General features: G+C 39.1%; 1 protein-coding gene across 2 annotated transcripts in view; it reads right to left on the bottom strand.

Moving 5' to 3' along the window:
* Positions 1-4,871: 4,871 nt before the first annotated feature.
* The window catches only part of B3GALT1 (beta-1,3-galactosyltransferase 1), a 206,263-nt gene continuing 183,471 nt past the window's right edge, over positions 4,872-27,663 (bottom strand). For both annotated transcript variants that reach the window (XM_051787501.1, XM_051787502.1), the window contains 2 exons: positions 10,470-10,508; positions 4,872-9,890 (listed from right to left, as the gene is read on the bottom strand). In XM_051787501.1, coding sequence (XP_051643461.1) covers positions 8,681-9,661 — 981 coding nt within the window. In that variant the 5' untranslated portion in view covers positions 9,662-9,890; positions 10,470-10,508 and the 3' untranslated portion in view covers positions 4,872-8,680. The remainder of the gene's footprint in view (positions 9,891-10,469; positions 10,509-27,663) is intronic.

The following is a 27,663-nucleotide window of genomic DNA, read 5'->3' as shown; positions in this document are numbered from 1 at the left end:
TCTTGTGCAGGTAGCTCAGTTTGCAAGCTGTGGTGCGAGATGCAGAGTGAGCTCTGGGTGGGAGCCCAGAGAGACAAAAGGCTGTGAACTGCCAACCCCTTTCCAGGTAAATGGATACTGGGAGACACAGCAGGAGTGGAGGACACAGGAGGAAAAGTGAGACTTTCCTGCACTTGGACTGTGAGGGTATAAAAGCCCAGTTCCTTTGTTGGAGGTCCCTCCTTGGAGGCAGCAGCTCAAGCTGTTTCTGTGTTACTGCACCGTGAATAAATTGCTTTATGGAATGAGATATTTGAAACTCTGCCATGGGAAACACGGGGTGAACTGGTAAGGAAACTGGTCTGACTGTGAGTGGGGTGTGTGGAGAGTCAAGTGGGTACCACTGGAGCTGCTGGTGTGAAGGGGCTTCAGTCCCAGCAGTGAACGTCTCTGGTGTTGGGAGTGTCTTGTGCATGGTCAGACTGGGAAAGTTTCCTTAGCAACACCTACGATGTTTATAGCTGCTCTAGCCCTGTAGACTTGTTGTCTGTTCCAGATACTAGCAGAAGTTCATTTTCTGCTTTAAATGTGATAACATAAGATAAACTGTCCTGACTGGTGAAACTAATCCAATAATGCAGTTGTTGATACCTCAGAAACAGGGACAGAGAAAACTACTGCTGTGCTCAGCCTTCATGCAAATACTCTTGTAAAATTCAGTGTCAGACTATTGGGAAGATATGAAGAAAATGGAGGCAACACAGGGAGCAGAAGCAGATAAAAAGGTTAAAACACTGAAGTTCTGAGATAAAGTATACTTGATTAAATGGAAGTTAAAATATGAAAAAATGCTTTTTTGTATTCTGATGAACTAATCAAGGTTATGTGAGGAAAGGTAAAAGGAATAAGGGAAAAAAAACCAACCTTACAAAGTGTATGACAGTGAGATCTCTTGGGCACTGCAGTGATCTCTGCAGGCAGAAGCGAGATGAAAGATGATGGACCTGGTTTTTCTCCATTTGCTTTAAACTGTACCAAGCAATATCAAAGAAAAGGTTCTTGAAGGAACTACTTCAAGCACAACTTGTCCCCTGAAACTGGCTGAATTCACTTTGCCACGTACTGGACAGTGTAGGGACAGTGTAGGGACCATCTCTTCATGAAACCCCTGTGTTCTTATTTTTGTGGCTGGCTTGAATGGATACATTTAGATGGGAGAATGCTAAGCTATGCAAAAGCACATAAGGAAAATGGAGAGTGATGAAAATTACAGGGAATTGTACCAGATTGAAGCAGATTAAAACTACTGAAGAACAGAGTGAGGTTAAAGAGATTTTTGTAAATCAAACAAAAAGGTGGAGTGGGAAGAGAAAAGGAGGAGAAAGACATGTAGGAAGGTCAAGGTGCCTGTCCTATCTTATGGTAATGAATTTAAGCTGGGACTGGCAAACCATGTGCAACTCTCAGTTTTGTGAAAACTAATAATGGAAAGAAGTAAACATTCTTGCAAGGAGAAGAAAGAATAATAGGAAAGCAGACAGGTGACAGCTTTCCAGGGCATGCTGGCAGAAGGAGATACAGGGAAGAAGAATGTGTTGAGGGCTAAGCCACAGCTGAAGGATCTGCTGATGCCTGAAGTCAGACAAGGGTATGTGAGTGTGGAGGGGGAGCTCTGTGGGTGCTGGAACTACCTAAATGAAGAGCTACCTGCACACAGAGAAAAGGGAGCAGGTTTAGTGTTGCTTTAAGGTAAGAGACTAGAGCCAGAAGGGATTCACACTGGAAGCTTTGAGGGAGGTGACTGGTCAGATGAATAGAGGTGAAAGAACTGGAGGGACACCAGCAAGTCCTGATGCCAACTTGAAAAGACCATCTATACTTGTTGCATTATCAAGGGGGAAGAAAATAAATCTGAAGTTAGATTGTTGGGATTCTTCCAGATGAATGAAGTTTAAGAAAGGCATCATTATAGCACCAGTTTTTCTCCAATGCAGTGACTTCAGAAATAAAAGCCGTGTAGAAAAAGAAACAATTGCTAGAAGTAAGCATGGCCTTGTGGGGCTCTTGCTCCCATAGTGGCATGTGTTTGTTAGTGCTGCCAAACAGACTTTGTGGGCAGAATGTAACATATTTGTGAACTGGTAGAGAGCCAGGTGACAGATAACTCAGCACAGAGCCCACTCCTGTCAAGAGTTAGTGCTATATGCTTGCTTTCATTGCACAGGTTACAAATGCCTTGGTCTCGTGTTCTATCTACTTTGTCTTCATAAAGAGCAGGCTTAATGGAAAATTGGAGGGATTACTACTTCCTTTGTCTTCCTGTTCGTGTTTGATAAGAGGTGAAGTTTCTGATGAGTGAAGTTCTGCATGGGATACAGTGTTCTTCCCCAGGAACCCAGATGATATTCCAGCTGATTTCACTGTAAGACGTGAGTTGGACAGAGGATGAAATTCAGCCCTTTAAAAACAGGCATGAATCCCATAGAAACTTATGGGGTTTGTGACTTGAATCAAATCTGATTTGCCTCTCACAGCTCAAGCCAAATGCAGTCTGCAGTACAGCGGATAATGGAGACCAGTGTTACACTGGGCTGTCCTTAAGGTTGTGTGAGGATAAGATCTAGTATATAATGGATAACTGTTGAAACTTCCTGCAATAGAAGATGCTTTTTGAGGAGGGATTTTAATGCAAGTGAATAAACAATAAAAAAATTTATCCCTTTCTGCTCTTGCTACGTTTTGGCACCACTTTTCTGTTAAGATGTTCCTATAAATGTCTTGTGCTAAGAAAGAATCGGTGCATGATCTGAGCGTGATGCACTTGGAGCCAAACAGCTCATGCATCAAGATGGACGGGCCCAGGTGCTGGTTGTGGCTTATCTCACTTCTGTGGCTGCTTCTTTATTGCCAAAAGAGGATGGATGTCATGCTAAATAATTTTATTCACTGGATGTGCTAGCACTTCCGTAATGATACTGTAGGGAGCTCTCTGCTTTCCCCTTGCTTTTACTACTATGCTAAGGTGCCTAGAGGTCCCATTTCTCTTTAAGAAAAGAGGTCATGTTAGAAAATAGACCAGAGAAAGGAACTCCTAAAGGAAAAAGGGATGTAGGGGTCGGAATTATTCTTGATAGTTTTTGTTTAGCTGCAGATATGGTGTTAATCAGAACACCTCAATTTTGGGGTATTTGCTTCCCCCAAATAAAAGTTGTCTGCATTACAAAACCACTGCACATAATTCTACCTTACTTGATATGTAATGCTGCCTTTGCAGAATAAATGCTCAGGGATAAATCTTGCATGACAAATAAATCGCCTCTTGCTCTCCTTGGCTCCTTCAGGTGAGGCAGGGATATAATGTAGAGTCAGCTAATGTGCAGAACTAGCAGAAAAATGGATCTTTTTTCCTACATTAGGCATGTCATCAGAGGTGATATTTGAGGCAAGTCTTACAGGTGCAGCTGAATCAATACAATGGTTTTTTTTCCCCAGATGACTCCTCTTCTTCCATTTCATAAACTCGTATTTTTAACAAGAGAAAAGGAAGCAGATGTTATTCAGTACAATGTTTCATGTCATATGGATCTCCCTTTTTTTGGCACATTGTTGCTTCAATAAGCCAGTTTCAGCAGTTTTAAGAAGGTTTTTTACATACTGTTTTCACTTAGGGCAGTGAAAATTTCTTTGGAAATCTATGACAATCAATTAAGTAAATGAGAAAATAGAATGCTTGTAATTAAGATAATCAAACTACATTAAATCCATCCTACAAGTGCTAATATCTGTATATCTCTAAGCTGTCTATTAATTAAACACCATGTAAGTGTTGCAATTGGACTCAGGCTGCTTTCATGAAAACGAGAGAAAGATGAAAATGATTGGAGGGGTTTTACTGTATGTGAAACTCTTAGTTGGTTTAAATCATCTCATTATGGTTTGTAAGGTTGCTGCATTGCTGCAGGCATTCCTGGGATGCCCGAGAACTCTGTAGCAGGCTTGAGCTGCTTCTGAAATAGGTGACACAAAGCAAATACACTTTGGTTTGCAAAAGCTCCCTTTCTGCTCAGGGATGGGTGTTATTTTCCCTTCAATTTCATAAATGAAGCCAGTGGTCAAGATGTTAGATATTTCATTCTACGTAGGAAACTGCAAAGGGAACAATGGAGAGAGAGGAATTTTTATGACTAGTTCTTATAGTAAAAGGGAAGTTTTCCTACTTTCGTGTTGTTTTGTGGTTTTATGTTGTTGTGAGGACCCTAAAGTCACCCAGACCTTCCTGCTAGAAGAAACAGCATCTTCGTATGTTTGTGTTGGTAAACAAACACTACATGAGGCTAACTGGGTAATCTGGGTGTATTCACACTGTGATTCTTCATTTATTTGCAGGTGCTTTTGGGGGGCTTGGGGAAGCAAAAGGCTCTGTTAGGGTCAATATGGATCTATGAGAGACCAGAGGAGGACCCTTTTCCTCTGTTTAGGTACCGTCCTGGTGGTCACACAGCAACTTCAAAGCAATTTATTGTGTTTTTAAGAGATGTGGGGTTTGGGGCATTTGTGCTTTCTCTTTTTCTCCTGTGTGTAGTTTTTGATGGCCGCAGGCACACATGTTACGATACCATGGAGGTAGCAAAAGAAACCATGTTGTTGGACCAAGGGAGTAAGAAAACTTCACCACCTTAGAACAACCAGACTTTGGTCTTATTGGCTGGGGATACCAAACCAGCTAAACAGGGCAAAGCAGAAGATGAACCCATCTGCTACTTTGTCAGATATTGCCATGGCTACTTTAATATTATGTCTTTGGCTTCAAAGGAAGTAGTACACCTGATCCATGTGGACATCAGCTTAATGAAGTTGTTGCACAAATGATGAATAAAGTAGTATTTTGGGTTTTTTATTTTTTCAATTATTATTTTAAAATCTGCTTTTACAGCACAATATTCTTCCTTATGACAAATGAGCCTATTCACTGATACTGTGTTTTCAGATAATACCATTTACATTTCTAGAAAGAAGCGAAGAAGAAAACTTACAGGACATCTTTAATTTTTCACTTGATTTTGTCATTTTGTTTTTGTTAAATTTTTTTTTATTTTTGACATTGATACAAAAAATAGTATCTTGATTAGCAGCTTTGCTGGCAACCCCACAAAACTGTAAATAATACATTAATCTAAAAGAATACACTCCTACAGACACTATAGATAAAACAATATATACAATTTAGACAAATAAATACATAAGTACAGCCAGTCATATATAATGATACACCTAAAATTTGGTTACTGTTGACAAGCTTTTCTAGTTAATTACACTCTTCATTTACAAATTGCCATTGCCATCTACATTGGAAAGACAAAAAAATCCCAATAAAGAATCAAAATTGATACTTATTATTGTTAGGAAAAATGGAAAATGAACCTTGAGACTTCTGTTCAAATATTCTCATGGGTTTAGCAAAAAAAGAAGAAAAGCTTTTGTGGAAAAACTCCTCCGAAAGAGAGGCACTTCTCCCTCAACCTGCTTTGCTCAATGTGCCTTGTTCATGTACATTTTGGAATCAAAATATGATTATAGTCACACTTTTGATGTGACTGGAAGCCAGGATGTCTAACTAAGTTGTCATTTGTCCCATGCTCAGTGAAACAAAATGACCTTTAAGGTAATGTAAATATTTCTTTGATTGTTCCTTTGATTAAAGGAAGTCTATTGCAAATACTTGTTTGTTAACAGTATTCCATGTGGCAAAAATACTACTGAGTGGAAGGGACAGCAGTCCCTGTGAGTAGATGTATTGCTCCTTTTCTATCTGCAGGTTGCAATACTGAAATTTCTGAGCAAAGAGAAAATAATAAATCTGAAGTGTAACAAGCTAGTGAAATTTAATATCAGAAAATTAATAGAAGTAGAAAATTAGGCTATTGTTGTGTTGCATTAAATTCACTTGACAGCAAAAGAAAAAATATCTTGTACATTCAAAAGTTAGGGCACACATGCTTAAGGCTCTTGAAACACTGGACAAATATGCCTCACTCAGCTCCATGCATAACAGACTGCTACATAGCAAGCAGACTTACACATATATACAGCTGAATACAGAAGAAAATGCCTTAGAAATATGTACATCAGTTTCAAGAAGAGCATTTACATTTCTGTTCAAGATCTATCTATTTATAAATGGCAGGAAATACACTTTTTCAGATACTATTTTCAAGGTGTACCTTGCAGTCGTTAATGCAGTCTACTTGTAGTAGGAGAAATTCAAGGCTACCATGCTACTTGAGCCCTGAGGTATCTGGACTGGGAGCCTTGCTGTCCTCTTGGTTACTAACCCAAGGCCACAGAAGCATCAGCAGAAGTAAGGCAACCAAATCCATTCGGTTGTGGATTCAGAAACCCCAAATTACTGCACAGTGCAGAGGGATAGCAGAAGTGATTGCAGCCTGTGGGTTCAAATTATTACTAAGTGTGTTCCTGATAGAGTGGCATCTATGCTGTCTGACTTACCCGAGGGCTGGGGATGAATTCCAGCCTCCTTTCTGTTCATAAACAAGCATATTCTGGGGCTCGGGTAAGAAAAGCTGAACTTAATGCAATTACTGTGTTATATATTCACTTATGCAGTCAGTTGTACCTTGTTTAGCTGGAGTTCTGAGTCTGACAGGAAGCAAGAGCAACTTTAACAGAACTAGATCAACTAGGGAAGGATAAATCTTAATTATGCTGCAAGAGATTCAGTATTTTTATAAAAGTTACTGATTTTTTTTTTTTTATTTATGAAGGGTACACAAGCTCCTGTTGATTAACAGTAACTCCTAGGCTGTCTGTTGTATAGCTTCACCTTTAGATCTGAAATAGATTTGTTTGAGATGGCTCCTGCTAGTGACTTGAAGGCCAGGCACACTTTACCTTACTTACAAGTAGTTTCTTTCAAAATGGTAGTGCTGCATCTGTGAATAAGACTAACAATATGACATGAAACTGCAAACCTTTTAGGGTAGCATCTTCATTCCTCTGTTACTGTTGTAAAGTGCTGTGTACACCTATGGCAAAATCAGGTCAGAGCTTTCCTTTAAATTCTTCTCAGTTAATTTCTGACAACTTTATAGACATTCTGAATAACATACAGACATAACAGTTTTGCATATGTTGCACATAATGCTAAGTGAAATGGATGAGGCTTTTGTGTGTGCTGTGGACAGTGTGAGTAATCTACAGCTAATAATATATTTGGTGAGTTTTGTATCTTTGTAACTTGTCTGTGAGTTCTTCATTCCAAGTTATTTGCTGAGTGATATCGTATTTTACTTCTTTGTTATAAGGTGGTGCTGAATAGAGAGAGCTTGATTTATCAAAGAGTTTTCATGACATTTCATAAGCATTCATATTCAAAACACATATAAGCACGTTATACAACTTGAATAAAATCTCGTGGATTTGATTTCTGTTGCATGCTCAGGGGATCTCCTAAGTGGCACCTCAGTGAATGTTGGCTCTATGATAAGTAACCTGAGAGCTTTAACAGGTTTTTAAAAAAGGCTACAATATTTTGTTGTTGTTTGGGCTCTTTTACTAGATGCTTCTTAAAAGCCCTCTATTTTGGTGTGAAATTTGTACATAACTCTTATGTACTCTGCTACAACAGAAAATTGATTGCATTCTTTTATTGGACTAAATTCTTCCTTTCAACACCATTAAAAATGTGGTAGAATCTCATGCCTGTATGTACTATAGCAAAAAGTAGAGCTTACTTGTAAAAAGCTGCTTTCGTGTTACTTTTTTTAGGTAAATATGGCACTGACTGACATTGAAGAAATATGCTGCTTATTGATACTTTTAGCATTCAATATAATTAGGTATTGCGACGCCAGATGTTTAGTTGAGAATCCATTTTGATACTAATGAGAGACATTACCTTGCTTTGAAATTAGAAGTTAAGATAGTCATGCTTTTCTCATGTATCTTTAAGATAATTTTTCATACATCTCCCCTGTATTATTTCTCCTATAGATTCTACTTCATTTTTAAATTGTGTTACATCTTTTATGGGCTATTTTAGAAAGTGTAAAGAAATGGGGTGTCTTCTGAAATAAATTAAAGAAATACCATTTGGTAGATGAAAATATATTTCAGTGTGTGGGTTTGTTTCTAAGGCCAATGGGACTCTGATGTTTTTACCTGTCTAAATTCTGCTATTACACCATCAGTAAGCTATTTGGGAATTACACACATTGTACTTTAGAATATACATGTCAAGGTAGGTATATAACTTCAGTGCAAATGTATACTGCCTAATTTATTAACAAAGCTCTAAACAGAGATGGTTGTAGGGTGTCAGAAAAGAATAAAAGTTTCTTATGGTCTGAGTCTTATCTCAGAGGCTGGGGCATGAACTGTTAACCAGCTCATAATAGCTTATTACTGTCCTTTTACACACAGATGCAAGAGCTGATATGTGTGACAGATCATATACAAAATCTGAGATTTGACTCGAGTTCCTTTAGGTTGGTGTAATGTCCTTACCAAAAAGAGCCTGAAGTTTGTAAACCAGTAGTCAAAGCGAGAATGAAAAATCAGTCATAAAAATCTTCTCACAGTTAATATCCCACAGTTTAACTTGTAAATCAGCAGATCACTTTGTCAAAAAATAACCAGACTAAACCAAAATTAAAAAAAAAAGGTATTTACATCTGTAAAAATCTTAACATCTAAGATGTTTCTTGCTGGACATGTCATTCCAAATTCTGTGCATTTCTTCTGGTGTTATCTGGTGTACTGTGATCACCCTGCGGTACCTGCACAAGCTGTAGGCCATTTTCCAGTGATTGAAGCCACTGTTTTGGAAGGGGTGAATCCCCAGCTTCCGAAGGCAAAGTCCAACGTACACATCTTCAAGATGAAGAAGTCTGGTATGGAGGGAGGTTTTGTAAATCAGTTCTGCTACGTCAGCTGAAAAAATGTAGCCAGTGCCTGAACAGAAGGGTGGGTAATTGCTGTCGGGATACAAATCTCTCGGCATGTACCACTTACTGCGAACATCTCTTATTGGTCCTCCGTTTATAACGTAACCAGTGAAGTACCTTCTCCTTGGCTTAGTGTTAGGTTTGAGCAGCTTATAAATAAGATTGTCCATATTTACAAAAATATCACTGTCTGTCTTCATAACATACTTTGCTTTCGAACAAAACGTCGCTACCCACCTCATCCCCATCAACGTTTTCAGAGTGAGGTTATGGTAAGAGTCGATAAAATCTTCCACGATAATGTCATGAAAAATTTGGCTTTCTTGCTCTACCATTTGATTTAACACAGGATCTGTATTTTTTCCAAGAAGAAATAGTGTGGCGATTTTAATTCCTTTAAAGTTGTTTTCGTCTCCCCATGTTTCTCGAATGGCTTGCCTTGCATCAAACTCTTTGTGAGTTGTGCTGATGAGAATGACCAAAAAAGGGATGCTCTTCTCACATTTGTTGGGTTCATTGATAAGAAAGTCAAAGGAATGTGGATTTATAGGTCGAGTTCTTATGTTGCCAAAGGAAACGTTTTTTCTGGCTATGGATATGCTACTGACCTGTCTGTGGCCAGTGTAGGAAGAAGTAGGACGAGTTATACTTAAGTACCAAAGAGCACTTGCCCAACAAACAACTGTCAAAATGTATAAGCACGAGACTTTTGAAGCCATTGTTCCTCTAGCTCTTCTATTCCATGTGATGAATAAATAACCTTCGTACAAGGAGTGCACCTATGTCCTGGAGAGGCAGCATATTATTAATGAAACTTGAAAGTTCGATATAGAAAAGTAACTCTGTAATCATTCATGGATCTCAAATAGGAGCTATTAACCCTGATGATACTCAGCTTTTCTTCTTTTACTAGCAGCGGCTTCCATTTCTTGGAATTTTCTGTTATTTCTGAAAAATACGAAGAAAAATTTTCCATTGCTAGATCATAAAAGCCTGGGGCAAGAAAAATGAGCTTATATATGGCTGGCCATTAATAAGCTAAGTGTCTTAATGCATTTCTCAGATATTCCTTTTTTTCTCATGAGGTACCACAGTGCAAGATAGTGTACTAGAATAGAGCAGTGTAACTGAACTAATGCTTTTGTTTGGTAATTTCTCATAGATGGTTTTATATAAAAAACATTAAGCATGCATAGCATGTTATTATTTAGATAATTTAAAAGGTATGTGAAAATAATTTTCTGGTTTCTAGCATTTTCTTGCTTCCTAAATGTTTTCTGGACAATCTTTCAAAATGTGCTGTGGAACATTTTAAAATTATTTAAAGAATGAAAAATAATGTACTTTATCTTAGGATCAACAGCATGTGGCAGCTATGCACATAAATACCTACAAATCTGATTTGGTCTTAATGTTGTTAATGTCTGTCCTGCTAAGAAGAGCATGTTTTGCTGGAAATCAGACAGAATGGGACTGATTGGTAAAGGTACGGGAGAGGGAGAGAGGGAGATGTGTATGCTGTCTTACCCATGTAAAGATCAGCGCTGGAGTAGAGTCCGTAAGAGTCTAGAAATAAATTAATACAGCTCAGTTATTTTTGTTGGCTTGTTTCTCCTCTCCCCCCAAACCAGTTTTTTCATGAGCAAACATCATTTTTGTACCATGTAAGATAAACCATGATGGCAGCCCAGGAACATTGTTGCCTTGGTGGCTGGTGTGCAGAGCGCTTGCCAGCCTGGCCGGGGTTCCTGCAGCCCTATCCTGCTGCTGTTCCAGACCTGCCTCCAGCACTGGGTGGCTTTGAGGCTTTCCTGGATCCAGGGAGTGTGCAAGCCCTGTAGCTTCCTCTGCTCTTAGCAAGTTTACTGGGAAACAGTTCTGTTTATCATAATTTTGAGGATGTTAGACAAACTGCCTCAAGCCTGCCAGGTCAGTGCTGACTCCTCCAAGGAACACCAGCAGCTGGAGACTGCCTGCAGGCTCCGCCTTCCCGGGTTTTACCATTGCGTTACTTCAGAGCTAAAGGATAGCAGAAGCACGCAACAGAGGAGCTTTTTGCAAGAGTCTTTGAAATATTTCACATTTACTTTGGATAGAACAAAAAATATATGGATTTGGGTAAAAAGATAGAAGCTCTGTCTTAGAAACGTCCTTTTTGATATCACACTGCTTTGACACAGACTCTGATGGCCTGCCTCTAGAGCAGGCCATCAGAGGGGAAGGACTGTTGTCCTGTGTCACTATTTCACACTCAGGTTTAAAAACAGGAGAGAAACAATCTGAACATTTGCTAAATCCATACAGACTTTAATCTTCCTACAAACGTTTATAACTAGCACTGTCCTGCTAGTCTTAATTACATGCACTTTTAGTTACTTAATGACCAGAACCCACATACTGCTCTCCCCTTCCACAAAACAGGGTAATGTGAATTTTTCACCTCTTCCAGAGCCCATCAGTTTCAATTGGTTTTGCCCTATAACTGAGGGAATTTAATGAAGTTGACTGTGATCTCCTTCATCACTTGTCCCAAGACTCAGGATTTATATTTTCCCACCAAGCAGTACCAGCAAACGTTTGGGAGCAGTGTATTTAAATGAGACTTTTAATTGCTCCATAGGGCTGCAGAGCACAAGGATCTTGGCATGGCAGGCACATGTACATCCTTATGAATAAATACAGTAGTGATATATATACACACAAATGCTACTGTAATGTCTGGAGAGGGGATCTATACTGCTGTAACAACCCACTGTGATACAGTTCTGAGAAAGGCAAAACATATCCCTGATCTGGTGGGTTGGCTTTGTTTCTGGCTTTGTTTTTGAGTTCTGCAAACCACCCCTACTGGAAATGCCAGCGAGAAAACCACCAAGTGCGAAATGCCATAATGGAATGAAGATGTAAGAGTGTAAAGTCTAGAAACCTCTGTTAATAAAGGAAGAAATACAGAAGTCATGGATTGGAGATACAGAATGAGAGTTATGTAGGTCAGTGTATATAATGGACTCCAGCATTAAGATCTCACAAATAAGTATAATATTCTGCATATGATGTATTATTTTAGGAAACTATATATTGCATTGTCTAAATGTGTATGGTGTTCTACATCTCTTCTTTCATAAAGGCAGGTGCATTAGTTTCCATGAACACTGTGCAGATATCTGAGGGAAAGGAAAATTGCAACCACTGCCTCTTACAAACTGCAAAATTACATAAAATAGCTTTTCAGTCCAGCAATGTCATGGCTGTGATATCCAATCTTGTGTGCTCTGAAAGGATTAGAAACAACAAAAACCTTACTCCAGTTTCAAGAAAGATCCCAAGGTATTGTAGGGATTTTTTTTTTCTCAGTTATGAGAGTTTTCTCAGTTATTTTCTCAGATAACTGTGTGGGATGAATGTTCATTATGTTGGCCCTTCGATTGCTGTCTCTTGAAACAAGTTTATCTTTTTCTGTTGTGTGTTTTGTTGGGGGGTTTTTGTTTGTTTTGCTTTTTTAAAAGAAAAATAAGAGTTCAGATGGTATGCCTTGGCTTGGAGTGTTTTATGCCATCCCTCTGGTAACTTCTGAGCAAAGTGCAGGTAAAGTGGTTAAGGGTGAACTGGCTGTAGTTTTCCCGATGAGCGAGGTTTTAAATTTAATTACTTTTCAGGAAGATTGAGGGGGGGAAAAAACCAAAAAGAGAGCTTTATGCTTTCCTATGATGGGTCTCTCTGCTATTCCTACTCTGTTGTGAGGTAAAGATGTAAAAATTAAAGTTCATGTTCCTGCTTTACTTGAGCTTTTTGCTATGTATGGGGAAGAGATTTGAAAGAAAATAGTATAAGCAAAATTGGCCAATACTGTAAATACAATACTAAATTAGCTGAGGAGTCTTGGTCTGTAATTTAGGTGAGATTATTGTTGCCTCCAGGACTGATCTCTCTCCCTCTTTGTAGTATCACAGAGGGGGTTGGATAAATAGCTATGTCACGTATTTTTTTTTGGCCGCAGGTCAAATGCTCCTACAAATTATTTCTGGTAATGTTGTTTCTGCACAGGAGCTTCAATTATGTTTAGCTTGCACAAGTAAGAAAATACATAGCTTGATTAGGCAGGGAAATATGAACTAAGCAGTGAAATAGTTCGTGATGATTTAGTCAAGAATTTCTGAGTTTGCCAAATTCTATTATTAAAGACAATGCTAATTAATCAAAGACCTAAATAAGTGCCTAAGTCAGGCTTACTTTCAACACAGGAATAATCCTAGGAACCTTGCAAAATTATTCACAGCATCAAAGTCTGTGATAGTAAACCTTTTTGTTGTCATGTGTTGTGACTTGAAAATAAAATTTTCAGCCATATGCGGGACTTGTATATCAAAAATGTGAATTACACAGAATGAAATCAGAGTGCAAAATTAATGTACTCAAATTATAGTGAGTTAAAACTGTTGTGTTAATTCCTCATTTGGAAAAGAGGAGGAATAACGTATGTGAACTAAGATTGCTATGATCTAAATCATAGCTTCAATTGGCCGCATGTTACTGTGGTTCATTTAGCAGTTTGCCCAGAAGCTGTTCAGAACACATTTAACCTAGTCAATAGTACTTATTTCTAAAGCTGTCTTCAATATTAAAGTGTGTAGCGAATTAATATATTGTGGTTTAGTCCTGATACTGGATTCAGTATATTGTCACTTAAGGATGACTGGGTTTTTTTCAGTTTTGCCATGATCTTGAATTTAGTATTGACATTTGAAGATCTTGTAACAAGAGGATATGGGTTATCACAGGGAGACTGAAAAGCTTTTATCCGCTTTGGATTTTGTCTGTTGGAATAGGCCGTTTAACATCTGGGGACACACACAGGCAAAGGGAAGTGACACCTCCTTTCCTTTCTCAAGTGGAGCGAAAGGAAGCTTTTTAGCAGGGCAGTAGCAACGCTTTAAGCTCTTGGATCCTTGTTTTTAAAAATATTTTCATTCAATCTGTCCCTTTTCCCAACCTGTTTGTCACACTATAAGTAATCAAAGGCTCAAGCTTTGCTAAGGTAACTGATTGCAAAAAGCAAATGTTTAGCATCATGTTTCCGTACTGTGACAAGAAGTTGAGCACTTAATTGCACTATTCACAACTCATGCTGTGAAAGCCAGAGAAGCCACCCAGCCAGAGCACAGAAAGCTGTACTGTGTAACTTCTGTGAGTAATTGTCTTGATGAGGACTGTGAGGATTTGCAGCAAATCTTTTATGAACTGACTGCACATCAAGGATAATCCTCCAGATAATGAGCACATTTGAGAATCTTGCTAACTGTTCATGGGCAATTTTCAGGCAGACGTCAAAAGAGTTCAGCAAACATTACTCTCAACTGCAATATTTTGCCAACATTGTGGAACATTGCTGTCTCTGCTGAGAGGCTGTTGATCTTTCTTTCAAGAAAGCCCAACCTATGTAAGTGCAACAGCATTAATGTATCTAGATCTTGGTGGATGCACAGGATAGAAACCACAGCTCTTGAAGCCTGGCTTGTTGCCACAGTTGTAATCCATACTATGTCACTACTGCTGAGGCAGGTGCTGAGGGGAGGCAGTCAGGATGCTGAGTCTGGGGGATGACCCTGGGTGAGAAGTTGAGGGAGATCACAGCTGCTCATCCAGACACCCAGGAGTCTGTTAGGTAGAGCACAACTGAGTCAAATTAACACTTTGCATCTGCCAGAATATAATTCGAAAAAAAAGACTGAATGCAGCTGCTAAATTATTTAGTAAATATAGCAAATTCTTCTCATTTTCCCCAAAGAGATGTTTTTGTAAGTTTTCTATGATCACGGCTTTCATCTGTATATAGACCAAGATGCTGAAATGTCTTCAACATTTATGAAGCCCTTAAATTACCAAATCTTGTTGAGAAGATAATTATCCTGAACATTAAGAACACATCTACAAAGAAGTCTGGGGATGCTGTTTTGCTCTTGGTTGCATGTTTTCATAGTAATTTCTTGAGGAAATTCTGGACAGATGGCATAGGTGATTCAACAGGAGATTGCGAACTCCTCTCTGGCAACTTCATTTGAATATTTCTTAAATATTCTAAATGGTTTTGCTGTACCTGGGAGTAATGGACCTGAAACCAAATCAGTGCTGCAAAGAAAGACCTTCCTCTCTGGAACATTGTGGAGAGGAATTGAAATAAATGTAGGAGCCACAGTCTTAGGATGAAGGGAGGAAAGAACAAGCATTCATTTCAGGTCCATGTTTTTCAGAAATATAAAATTTTCTATTTAGGGGGTTCCTAGCAGAGAATTGGGAGCTGCTAGGTGGGCCACACACTGTTCAGTGGTTTTCACACAGAATTCCTTGGGGGGTTGGGCAACAGCAATTGTCCCTCAGTGTGTCTGGGAGGCAGCTGCCTTCTTTCATGGTGACCAGGCCCAGTATGCACCACATGTGGCTACATGGATCTTTGGTAGCTGCATTTTTTTTCCTCATAGGCCTGATTCTGAATAAGACTGGTCTTGGAGAACCCCTTTACTGGTGGTGGAGGACAAAGCAGTGAATGATCAAGATTCAAACTTGTCTAAACTGGACACTGCATTTGAATATTTCATAAAAGTAAAACATTGACAGCAGGTTTGCTAACCAGAAAAGAAGGTATGGTTTTGTAAAATTTGGTATTCATATGACATTGAAATGGGTTTTTATCCCATTTGGCACACGTTGGCATTACATTTTCAGTAGCTCTGCTACTGTTTTGGTCATTATTTAAAAACAAGTCTCTGTCACATACAATGATTATGACCACCTAGTCAACAATGGTATCACACAGCTCATTCCATGTGGAAGGAGATGAAAGGACAGATCAGGCAGACCCTGAGAACTGTCTGTACAATGGATAGGTATCTAAAATTTTAGCAAATCAGCTATGCTTTGTCAGATATGCTTTGTCAGATATTAATCTAGAATTGTTATAAGCTAGATCTTACTCAAAATAATATTACAACTCGGGACATGCCAATCAACAGTTCTGTCTTGTTGTATTGCTGATTACAAGTGATTTACCAGAAGCCAGTGCATGCTGCTGTTAATTGGAGTTTTGGTGCTGTCTTTAGTAGAAGGCATTTTAAACACGTATCATCCCTCACTAACTAAGAGGGACAGAAAAGAAATGGAAAACATAAAATGATAGAGCAGAATATTTTTAAGCAGAAATCTTTTTCTTTTCTTTTTTTCTGTTCTTTTAAAGTCACTCATGAGATGTCAAGGGCCAGGTCTGTGCATTTTTCTCCATGAATGCTTTATAGAAACAAATTTAAAAAACACTTTGTGACTTCATGTTGTGATAGGTCACTGTGACTACATCAATCATGTCCTTTTACATCAGTAACGTGTAAATTGCATCTCAGTATGGTTATAAACTGATGCAAATAACACATTTCACTTTGGGCTACCAGAGTCACAACTGCTGTTCCTGTCTTAACTTTCTTAAATTTCACTATTAGATTTCTTTTGTATTCACAGCAGTGACTGTGAAACTGTAGTTTGGGTTATGACACCAAGAATAGATGACAGTGGTCTTGATTATATAGATGCCTACCCTAGTGATACTGCTATCTTCAATTAATCTTTGTCAAAAAAGAAGGAGTAACAATTATGTGAGGACTGGAACATCTGAAGTCACAGTGTCTGTAGTGATGATAACTCATCAAACTGGATAATGAATCTACTTCCCATAATCCACATGCTAGTGGGGGCATTGAAAGAAAAATACAAACAATTAAACCTTTTTTATTTACTGGGAAGAATTCTAAAATAGTTTTGAACCTGCCCATCAAGGTATTTGAACCTGCCCATCAAGGTATCAGTCATGATGCTTGAGGAACTATGGTTTTGAGCTCAGCAAAACTGGGGGTGCTTGGGGGCTGAAAACAGCTATGTATAAAGGCATTGTTATAATCTCAGAGCACAGTTGTTATTGTTAGACAGTGACTGGAAGGATTCTGCAGTATCTCAGGCATATCTGTATGATACCTATATTTATTGTAATTGTTATGTATCTTTACATGAGAATGTTGGAGATATATATTTTTTTTAAGACCTGAAAAATAGCTAGAATTCATGTTATTTTCTCATTTCTTCCACAGCAGTGAGGCTAGAAAATTTTGTAACAGTGAATTTAGTTGATTGTATAATAGCATAGTTCAACTTCTTGTGCTTAAGAAAAAAGTTATGTATTATCAGATGTCCAAGGAAACCGTTGGATACTGTGACACTGTATCTATATGGGTGTTTTTCTTCCTTTCTTTTCCCTGGAAATATTCCTCATGTTGAGAAGGTCCCAGAGCCCTGACCTGTCCATGCAGGAACAGGTTGCAATACGGTTTTTCCCATGTTTGCATTACAGTAATTAATGTGAATTTATGTCGTGAAGCATTTGTCCCTGTGAGTTGTTTATAATTCAAGCTTCAGGTTTCTAATTCCCTTTGTGAAGCAGTTGAGACATATTTGACACAAGCTATTGCTTTCAAAATTGCATGTCTCTCACAGAACTGTAACTTAAAAAACCTCACAACCAAACAAATGACTTTTGTCTTCAACTTGGAAGATATGGCCCACATATCAACCAGATAACTTATTCTCAGATATGTGAAACACATTTCCTAGACATACACTTTTTTCTTTTTTGGTAATTGGTTAGTCATGATTGAGATTCCCCATTTTATAGGGGCTTTTCTGTGCAGGGTTTTCTGAAAGCATTGCCTTAAATCTGGCAGAGACAAATAGCTGGAGCTCTCCCACAGGCAGGCAGTGGCTGCCTGCAGCTGGCTGTGCCCCTTCCCCTCCAGCTGGTAGGTATTCCTGGGAGGTTCCCTCCCACACCTCTCCAGCTGCCACACCAAGCACCTGCAGTGCTGGCTGAGCTTCCCAAGCAAGTGACCTTGCAGAGAAGGATAGTCCTGTTGGGAAAGTGAGATTTGCCTGCTCTTTGCACTGAAAAGAGATGGAATGACATTTGGTTGGCTTGGATGTTTTCCTTAAATACATGGAGTGGTGCTTTTCCACCCAAGTGTTGGTGTGGCCACCAGCTGGTGTCCGTGCTCACAGGCCCACTGACCTCAGGGCAGCTGAGGGCCAGCACTTCTGGCTGTTCTCTCTGTATCACTGCCTTACAATGAAGACTGAAAACATATTGCTTTTCACTTTGTCATAACTAAATGATAGATGGGATTTCGCTTGAACTTAAACAAAAACCTGCTTATATTGGGGACTGAACAAGAAAAATTTCAGCTGCAGAAGAGAGGGCATTTTTTTGCAAAGCTGTTAATATTTGAGAGCAAGCTAGAGTCAAACTCTTTCAGCCAGCACATATGGATCATTTCACAGATGTGACCCCAGACTATTTGTCAGCATTTAGTTTTCTGAAGCTCGCGGTTGAAAGGACCATTGCACATTGTTACACTTAGGTATTCACTCAACACAAGAGGCCATATCTCTTGTGGCAAGAGTTAAAAATGAGCTTATAATAACTGGAGTTTTTTTGATGAATCAAATAATGGAGAGCATGCTACAGTAAATTGGTAAATACATATCCTGGTGAATCCATAGGAGTAAAACTGTCCTCTTTCTTCTACAATATTTCAAAAGTGCAGCAAATTGTGTCCTCGGCTGAGACACAAGTTTGAAAAATACTGTTTGGATTCATAAATGGGTTGCTGCCTCCTTAGCTACACTGTAAACCTGTTCTGGATTATCAGCTGTGCCTACCTAGTCCACCCTCTTTCCCAAAAAATTGTTTCTTTATTTTTCCACTTTATTTCCTTTATGAAAATTGTGAACATTATCTATTAATCTCAATGAAAGAAACCTGGGTGTCTCTGGAGAAAGCAACCAGTTAATAGCTTGTCCATTTTTGCTCAGATCAGCTTTTAACTTGAGCCCTATGGGAATCCTTAAAGGCAAAAATAAAGGAAGGTTTCTCGCAAACTGTTATTGATGAACATTTTGTGAGAATTTCTCTGTTAATAACTCTTATCTGCCAGCTGGGAAGAATATGGCTGACAGTCTTAGGTATCTGATAAAGCTGCAGGAAGAACTGCATTCTGGTAAAGAGTAAATCTGAAGTCTGGTTTCAACTCACTTTTATCACTTATGTCATTAGAGATGTCCTTCATGTGTACTTTTAAAACTTTCACTAGGGAGCATAAATTTCAAATCCCAAAGATCTGTGTGAGTAGTCAGGAATACTAACTCTGATTTCTTACATCTTTTGTCTGTGAGTATTCTTAATTAGGGGTATTTGCAGTGACTGGTAACTAGAAAAATAGCTAAGCAAAATTCTTCCTAATGTGTGTGCATGTGTGTTTGTCTGTCTTTTCACTAAACATAACAGGGGCCATTTCTATGGGCTCATTATGCTGCTAGCACATTTTACTTTTTTTTCCTATTGTAACTAGGGAAGCATAACCATTGCAATTGCAACTTCTCAGAATAATTGGAAACTCTCCAACTGGCTTCTCCACCTGTAATTGCATTGTCTCTAGTGGGCTGATGTAGGTGTAAATGTGGACTCATTGTCCATGTTGAAGGATTTCTCAAAAGAGAGGCAGAGAACTGTTATGTAAAGGATGGCCTCAAGTATATTCAGAGTTGAAAAGCAGGGAAAACAGTCTCCCTCCTCCTTCTTGACTCTTACTGAAACTCTACTGTGGCACACGTAAAGCATGTGATTACAGTGCCTCTCTAGAGAAGATTTTGCAGCAACTTGAACACAGTGTTGCTCTGTTCATAGGATGTGCTGAGTTGGAAGGGACCCATCAGGATCATTGAGTCTGACTCCTAGCCCTGTGCAGGATACCCCACATGTCACACCTGAGAGCGTTATCCAAACACTTTTTGAACTCTGTCAGGCTTGGGCTGTGAGCACTTCCCTGGGGAGCCTTTCCAGTGCCCAATCACCCTCTGAGTGAAAAACCTTTTCCTGATATCCAACCTACACCTCCCTTGACTCAGCTTCATGTCATTCCTTTGAGTCCTGTTACCGGTCATGAGAGTAAAGAGGTGCCTGCCCCTCTGCTTCCCCTCGTGGATGTTGAGGACCACAGCGAGATTGCTCTGCTTGGGTGTGTTGTGCCGTGAGCATCACTGACATCAAGGATGGCTGGCTACTGCCTTGATTATGATGCAGCTCAACAGACAAAATTCTCTTTTTATCACCCACGTTTCTTTGGAATATGTTGGCTCCTGCTTGGATAGGAATGTAGTGCACTTCTGATAGAAATCAACTTTGTGAAGCAATAAGCAGTAAATATGTTCTGTCACGGTGCCCAAGGGGAATCATACCATCCATGTGTTCAAGGCCAAGCCTTAAAGAAGAAGAGGGTACATGAATATCCAGTGTAAAAATATAGATTGCTTCTCTTGGCTCTCCATCTGTGGGCCTTCAAGAGCTTTATAAACACAAGCTCACTGAGCATCTGTATACCCCAAGGAGGTAGATAATACAGTAATAAAGTCTGCCAAGCAAGTTAAGGGTCCAAATCTTGATTCGTACCTCAGGGTTGTAAAAATTTAATAGAGTGGTTTCACAGAGAGACATTCTTCTGGGAGAGTTTTTCTTACAGAAGCAGCATAAGATCAAACTCCCCTTTTGATCGTTTTCCAGATTTCGGGGTACTTAGCCTTTGAGCAGAATCAGAAGAGATTGCTGTATAAATAACATGAACTCAGACCTTCTCTGGAGGAAGTTGTTTGGCTTATAGGGTGGCTGGAAACAACAGGGATTCTCCTGACCATGTTTTAACTCTGTGTGGGTCTCCCTCAACATCCTAAACCCTTTTCTCACTTTTATCAGTTTCCTTTCAACATTATTTTAGTCCGAGAGATCTCTTGAACAAAAGAGATTTTAATGCAGCCTGCAGTTCCATTTATTTCCCAGCTATTCTGATATCAAAGGCAGCATGAAGCTAAAATGAAATGAAATGTGGCAAAGCAGCTGTGGGGTGAACTGTTGTGGGATTGCAGAGGCCAAGAAAGGAACACTGCTCTGCTCTGTGACCAAACGCTTGATGTGGGGTCTGTTAGATGACACAGCCAGTGTCTCCACTGGCACTCTGTGTCTAGCAAGGAAGGTGTGCTCTGACTCATTCTTCTCATGTAGAAAAAGCTAGGAAACATGAGGGTTGATGCAAGCATCAGTAATGCTTCCTCCTGATGCTCAGGAGAAAATAATTGATTTCTTGACACTCTCAGCAAAGAAGGATAAGAACTGCTGGGGAGGCAGAGGGTGTCTATCTAAACCCTGCTGGGTATACAGAGGAGGACAGACAATCTTGCCCGAGGTTTGTGGAGTGAAGCCTCCAGTGTGGTTCAAGGTGAGAGGAAGACAAATGATCCAAATGCACAAAATTTCAATTTATTCTTTAAAAACCTTTCTTGCTACTGATGCAATGAAGAGTAACGCCACAAAGCAAAGGGATTTCTTGATTGTTTCTTTTGGCTATGTGGTAACAGTATAACTAAAAGCTGCCCCAGAACTTTTAATGAGAACTTCACTGTTTTGTTATTCTTTCTTGCTCTTCCTTTGTCTTTTTCTTTGAACAAATTAATTTCCCTGTCTGTATAGCTCAGAGTGCACAAACTTTGCAAAGATGCTGCCATCTGCCATTTAGTTTTCTTTCTAAGCTGTGATCTTAGACATATATTTCAGGGAAAAGGAAACCAAGTGGTTGAGTTTATTTTCCCTTTGTGTGAACAACAATGAGAATAATTCCAGAGCCAGGCAGTAAGGCTGCCTGAAATGTCAACTGCAAATCACTTTTTCAGCGAGGCATTAATTCATTCTGTGAAAAATACGCTGGGTAAAAGAACTCCATTTCCATTCCTCCTCCTGTTCAGTGGCTGGATCAATTAAATTCCATATAACAAATTTTTGAGATTATGTCAAATAATTTTTTAGTTTTTCTAACCCTTATTCCAGATCATTTTCTTGCCCTTGCTACATATGCCTCTTGCAGAAGACAAGGGAGAGGTGGAGGGTGCTGCTGGGCACATGGCAGGGCCAAGGCTGTCTGTCTTCAGGTCACCACAGGCTGTCACCTCTGGCCAGAGCATGGCCCTCCCAGCAGTCAGGAACCCCTTAGTGGATAAGGGGGAATAACAGTCCCTGCCTGCAGACAGAGGGAGTGAGAGGAGGAGAAAGGGGGTCATCTTGCCCCTCCTCGACTGTGCCTTGTCATTGGAGACAAGTACTTTCAGGAGCTGAGAAAAATACTACATGGCATCAAGATGGAAAACATTTCTTTGCATCTGGGAAATTAGAGCCATGGTGTGTGTCTGTGTGTGTGTAAGCTGGCAGTGCCACAAAAATATCCATGCATTTGTTAATACTTTATGATTATTTTTATTCTGATCAGTTCCCCAGTCAGAAGTGCCTTGTAGTCACACAAAAGCCTTGATCAGCACAGATAAAGGGCATCATCAGTCTGAAGCAGATGGGGTAAAATGGGACAGATCTGTTTTCACAACTTCAGTCCCATCTTAAATGATTATCAGAGAGCTGAGGTCTCCCCTTATTCCTCCGGGGACTGTAGAAGTAGCCCCAAGATTTCCTCTTACAAAAATAAGACCAGGAACACAGCTCTTTTCTTCCTCTTGCAGCAATTGAAAACAAGTCAAAAAACAAAAAGCCTTTGCCTGCCTTTTAAATATTTAGGTTTATATTTCAATGATTACTGGAAAGTTTTGGAAAACCAGTCAAGAACTTTTTGAGAATTTAAAAAATATACTCTCCTTTTAAAATTTTTTTTCATTTTTTTTCACAATACCAAGTGATCTTTTGTATCCTTTGACTCTCCCAAGATCACTTTGAATTTAAACTGGAAACTTTACTGGATTTTAACATGAAACCTGGTCATGCATATAGCAGCTTTGAAGGGCATGAGTAGTGTAGTATTTGAGAATGTGCTGCTATTTTGTAGATTGATGTGATTTTCTGATTTTGACATAAAATGAAAACAGTGAGAGGCTGTCACAAGCCTCTGAATCAGCCAGATTCTTCTTAGAAGCCAAAGACAGCTTTTGGCTCAGGTAGCTATTCTCCCACACATGCATTTGCCAAAAGAGAGTGCGTGCCGGGGCTTTTTTTTTGCTGTTGTTTTTTTTCTCCAGATGGTGTAATGAGGGCTAGACTGCTTGTTGGTTGCCAAGAATTGTATAACATTGTGGTAAAATGCAATCCCAATCTGCAGTTTTGAAGGTAGCATATCAATCACTTACTCATCAGGTTCCTATACTTCTTGCTTGTAGGGTCAAACCTTTGTCATTAGGCCAAGCCTATTAACAAGCTTCATCCAAATGTTTTGAGAGTGATGAAATTTGGTATGTTTTCTTTCCAAATGTTGATTAAAGTGTCCACTGCTAGGAAGGTAAGAGCCAATATGCAGCTGATCCTTTTTAAAATTCTGTACCTCAAACCTAAATCACTAAATCCCTCAGCTCAGCTAAAGATTTGCTTTGGGTTTGCTTGTGATTTTTCTCTATAGTACACCTAAAGTAAAAGCAAGAGGTATTTGGTGTCACAAATAATTTACTTCTATGGTTGTGGTTTGAAACACACTGAGTGTTTTAACTTTTAAAAAATAATTTCTTGCACTTGAATGAAGTTATATTAATAAATAGAGATAAAAATTAGAACAGTTTTTCAACCAAAGGGCATGTAGTTTTTCACTGGATTGATATATGAGTCTTTCTCCTGCTGATGTGTCTTCAAAATCTACCTGATATTAACTTCATTGGGTAATGCAGTTGCACCTTCTGCACCCTTGAGAGTAGCGTGTACACCCTATTTAGTCACTGTACTTGAGACAGCTTTCAATAGAGAGGGTTAGCAACAAAAACATTTGGGGGAAGTCAATCATCTTCATCATCTTTCAGCTGTAACTTCTTTATTTTTCATAAACAGCTCTTGTTCTAGGGACTGTGTTCACTCAGTCTCACAGCTCTCAATCCAAGGTAGCCAAAGTGGTGGTGACTTAAAATTAATGCACTGACATTTATGATAATAAAAGAAATTTTAATATGCTGATATGTTGTATTTTTCATAAACTACTAAAAATAGTCTCTGCCATGTTGCAGAAGAGGGCAGGGTACTTGGTGTTGTATAGTATTGTCTAAATGCTTCAGAATGCCCCTATGACAAACACATGTAAGAAGAATTGCTTTGCCATGAGTGCTAAAACATAGGAAAAAAATCATTAAAAACCCCCAAGATTAGTCTTTAAAAGTGATTTGACAAGCTAAATAAGAGGATGCATGCTAATTTAGGCTGTTTGGACAGAACATGGATGAGATTTTAAGCATTTTAGCGATATGACAACAGACAAAGTCTACAATCTTTCTTTAGGTGCCCTATACACTGTATTTGGACCACCAAAAGGATTTTCTTCCTCAAGCAATAGCAGATTATTATCCTGACTGGCAGGAAATAACCTATAAATTATATCTATATCTAGCACATATGGAAGAAAAGCCATCAGACAGTATCATATATGAAAAATTGGTTGCCTTGGTCGAGTAACTAAAAGTTTAGACACATCATCTTTTAATTTGAGCAATGATGAAACCAGCAGTGACAAGAACTACACTGCAAGTTTCCAAAAGTACACATATTGGATTGAGAGGTAGGTCATTTGTCAGCCACCCTCGTAGATAAAATAAAATGGAAGACAAAAAAGTTTGCTCTGTACCACAATCCAAAGATTGCAGCACAAGATTATGTATTCTAAGGCATCTACCTCTCTCTCTGTGCACCTCTAGAGACATCAAAGAAGGTCTTAAATTTCAGCATGCTCCAGCATCTCAAGTTCTGGAGGGAGAGAGAGATTGCAGAGAGTTGTCTTTATACAGCTGACATCTGTAGCCTCGAATGCCATCCATAAATTAGGACCCTATCAAATAACAGTGCCCCCAGGCATCTGCTGCTTAAAAACTGCCCTTCAGAGGATGTGAGCAATCATTTGTAGGATGGATTAAGCATTTTACAGTCCTTGTAAGAAACCAATATGAAAAATAGTTACCGAACCAATTAAATAATCTCTGTTGGTGGATCTCCTTTAAGTCTTTAAAAACCCGCTGAAAGAAGTGAAGTCCTTTTGCAGTATTTTTTAGAAATTCTTTAGCTATAACTTTACTGATACAAGCAGAAAAGGAATATAGAGGGGCATTTCAATTCTGTCTTTCTTCTTTGTTTGGCAGTTGATCTTGAGTGCCCACAGAGCCTATTAAACTCATTTTGCTATAACTTTACTATTGACATTTGAGATTAAATGCCAGGGTATGAAAGATTTTTTTTTTTTTAAGGGCTATGACTTTTTGTTTCAATACAACATTGTCAGGACCATAAGACTGTAACAGCCTGCTGTAGTGTGTTATTCCATCATTTCTTCCTACCTAAGAAAAACATTTCTGATTAGCACAGCTACTGTCCCTTTGTTACAAGGTTTATACAAAATTCAGCAGCATTAATGCAACTGAACTCAATGGGAACTGTGAATGCTTGGCGATGTCTTTTTTCTGTTTGCAGTGCTCACTTATCTCCTCTCATCTGATAAGCTACAAAACAGGACAACTCCTTTACCAAAGCAGGGGTGAATCTTGGCACTACAACACTGCAGGAAAAGATTTTTTCAGTGCTAAGACGATGCTTTACATATCGTATTCTCACGCCCCCAGTTGTCATTCAGTCTGAAAAAGATGGAGGCTGGAGACCTGGGATGCTTTAGAGGCTGGGCTAAGAGTGCCCACCTGGACTGCCCTGCACACAGGGCGAGTCCAAAAGCCCTGTGTGAGGAGATGTGATGGAGAGCCAATGCCTAGAGGTTTTACCTCTTGTGTTTGTTCTGGGACAGCATCACAGCACATCTGTGTTAAGGCCTGGGAACCTAGTTCTGTATCTTCCTACCAAAAAACTAGAAGCATCCATGGAAAGTTCACACTGGATTTGGGAGCTATTGGCAAAATAAAGATGTACCACACAAATCACTATTTTTCAATATTTTCAACTATCAGCAATGTAAAACCCTGTAAGCTCTATTTTAACTCAGTAGATAGAATATTTTGTTCTAGTGCATCCTAGAATTGCTTTTACATACTTGGTACTGTCTCTGAAATTATGATAGTAAAGGACAGAGCTAAAGTAATTTACAGATATTATGGATTTAGTGAAGACTTCAGAGTGATTTACATGCCATGTGTTATATTGACATAAATTTAGAGCTCAATTCATCTCAATGAAAGAATTTTCATCAAAACTATTTCAAAATTAAGGCTCACTTAATTTTATATCTTAAAACTGCTGCTGTGTGATCAGATGCTTTTGCAGACTCAATCAAACAAGGCATTTACAGAAAACATATTCTTCTTATCATTATCCCCAACACTATGGACTTGAATGATTCTTATTTCAGAATAAACTACACCTTTTACTGTTATCTGCTCTGTAATGGGCCACTGCAGCCTGCATCTCTTTCACATAATATGTAGGTCTGTCATTGGACTGAAGATATTGGAGAACACCATCCATGGTACTGTTTGTTTCAGGTGTGTCATTGCAATTCTTTCCTCCCTGTTCTTTCTTATTGTAGCTTGTCCATTACTTCCAAACTGGTCACGTAAAGCTAGTCCGGAGTGGTATCTTCACAGGTCCCCATGAACAGCCAAGTGCTTGTTCTCAGTGGTGGATGAAGCATTTAAATAACGATGGAAGCGGTTGTAGGACAATAGTTGTGCTAAGAAGTCAGTAATGATTTTGGTTGCTACAGGTTTAGTGTAGCATGACTGCAGATAGCATTATATTTTTGTGTGCTTCATAAAGTAACATTTTCCAATACTGTGTCTCACTTTTAGAAGTGGTAGGGCACACGTGTAAGTTAAAACTTTTTCACTGCTTTTTCACGGTCTGAAACAATCCCAAACTTTCAAGGGCAATGAATCGTAGAAGTGCTTATGAGGTGTTTATGTAATTGTGATTGTGTGCAGTCTAATAATACACTTTCTGCTCTTCTGCTTAATGGAAGCTTTTTCTTGATGTCCACTGGATATTAAGCAATTTAATGACTTGATGAATAAGAACAAGGTGATTGCAGAAGTACTCTTGGCCAGCTAAAATAGAGCATGCAGCTCTTTTTGCTGCTCTGCATTCTATTTAAATGGTGCATTTAATTATAGGCATCACATCTGGGAGGAGTTCTTTGGTTTATGGCAGATGCCTGACAGTGTCATCTGGAGTTTTTCTCTGCTACCCTGAACCAATGCATCTTATATTGAACATTACAGCAAAGAGTTTGCCTGAGGGTTTGCCTGAGTGATGTCCTTGTATCACACCCAGTGCATAAGAAAAGACCTTCAGGGAGCAAACCCAGCCCAGGTATCTATTGCTGAAGTCACCTAAAAGGACTCACAGCTTGCATGAGCTTTGAGCACAGTGCTTTCTCAGTGGCTAAGCCAAGACTGTGGCTGTCTTTCTTCTTGCTTTTGTGGGGTTATTGCAGTCTGCCTGGGCCTCCCAGTATAAATAGCATTTACACAACCAGTGTTGGCAGAGGTTATTTGAGGAGATTCTTCCTTTCTGCTACTCATTCTCTCTGCTCCAAGAGCACATGCACGTACAGATACAGCTTACAGTTACAGTTTTGACTCCTAAATTTATAAATGACTCTCAAGCTTCTTGTTGTGCTACTGCTGT

This window comes from Manacus candei, unplaced genomic scaffold, assembly GCF_025592945.1.
Source record: "Manacus candei isolate 608988 ecotype Guabito, Panama unplaced genomic scaffold, ASM2559294v1 h1tg000023l, whole genome shotgun sequence".
NCBI lineage: Eukaryota > Metazoa > Chordata > Aves > Passeriformes > Pipridae > Manacus > Manacus candei.
The sequence above is the reverse complement of the archived record's forward strand: the minus strand, read 5'-3'. Positions and strand labels throughout refer to the sequence as shown.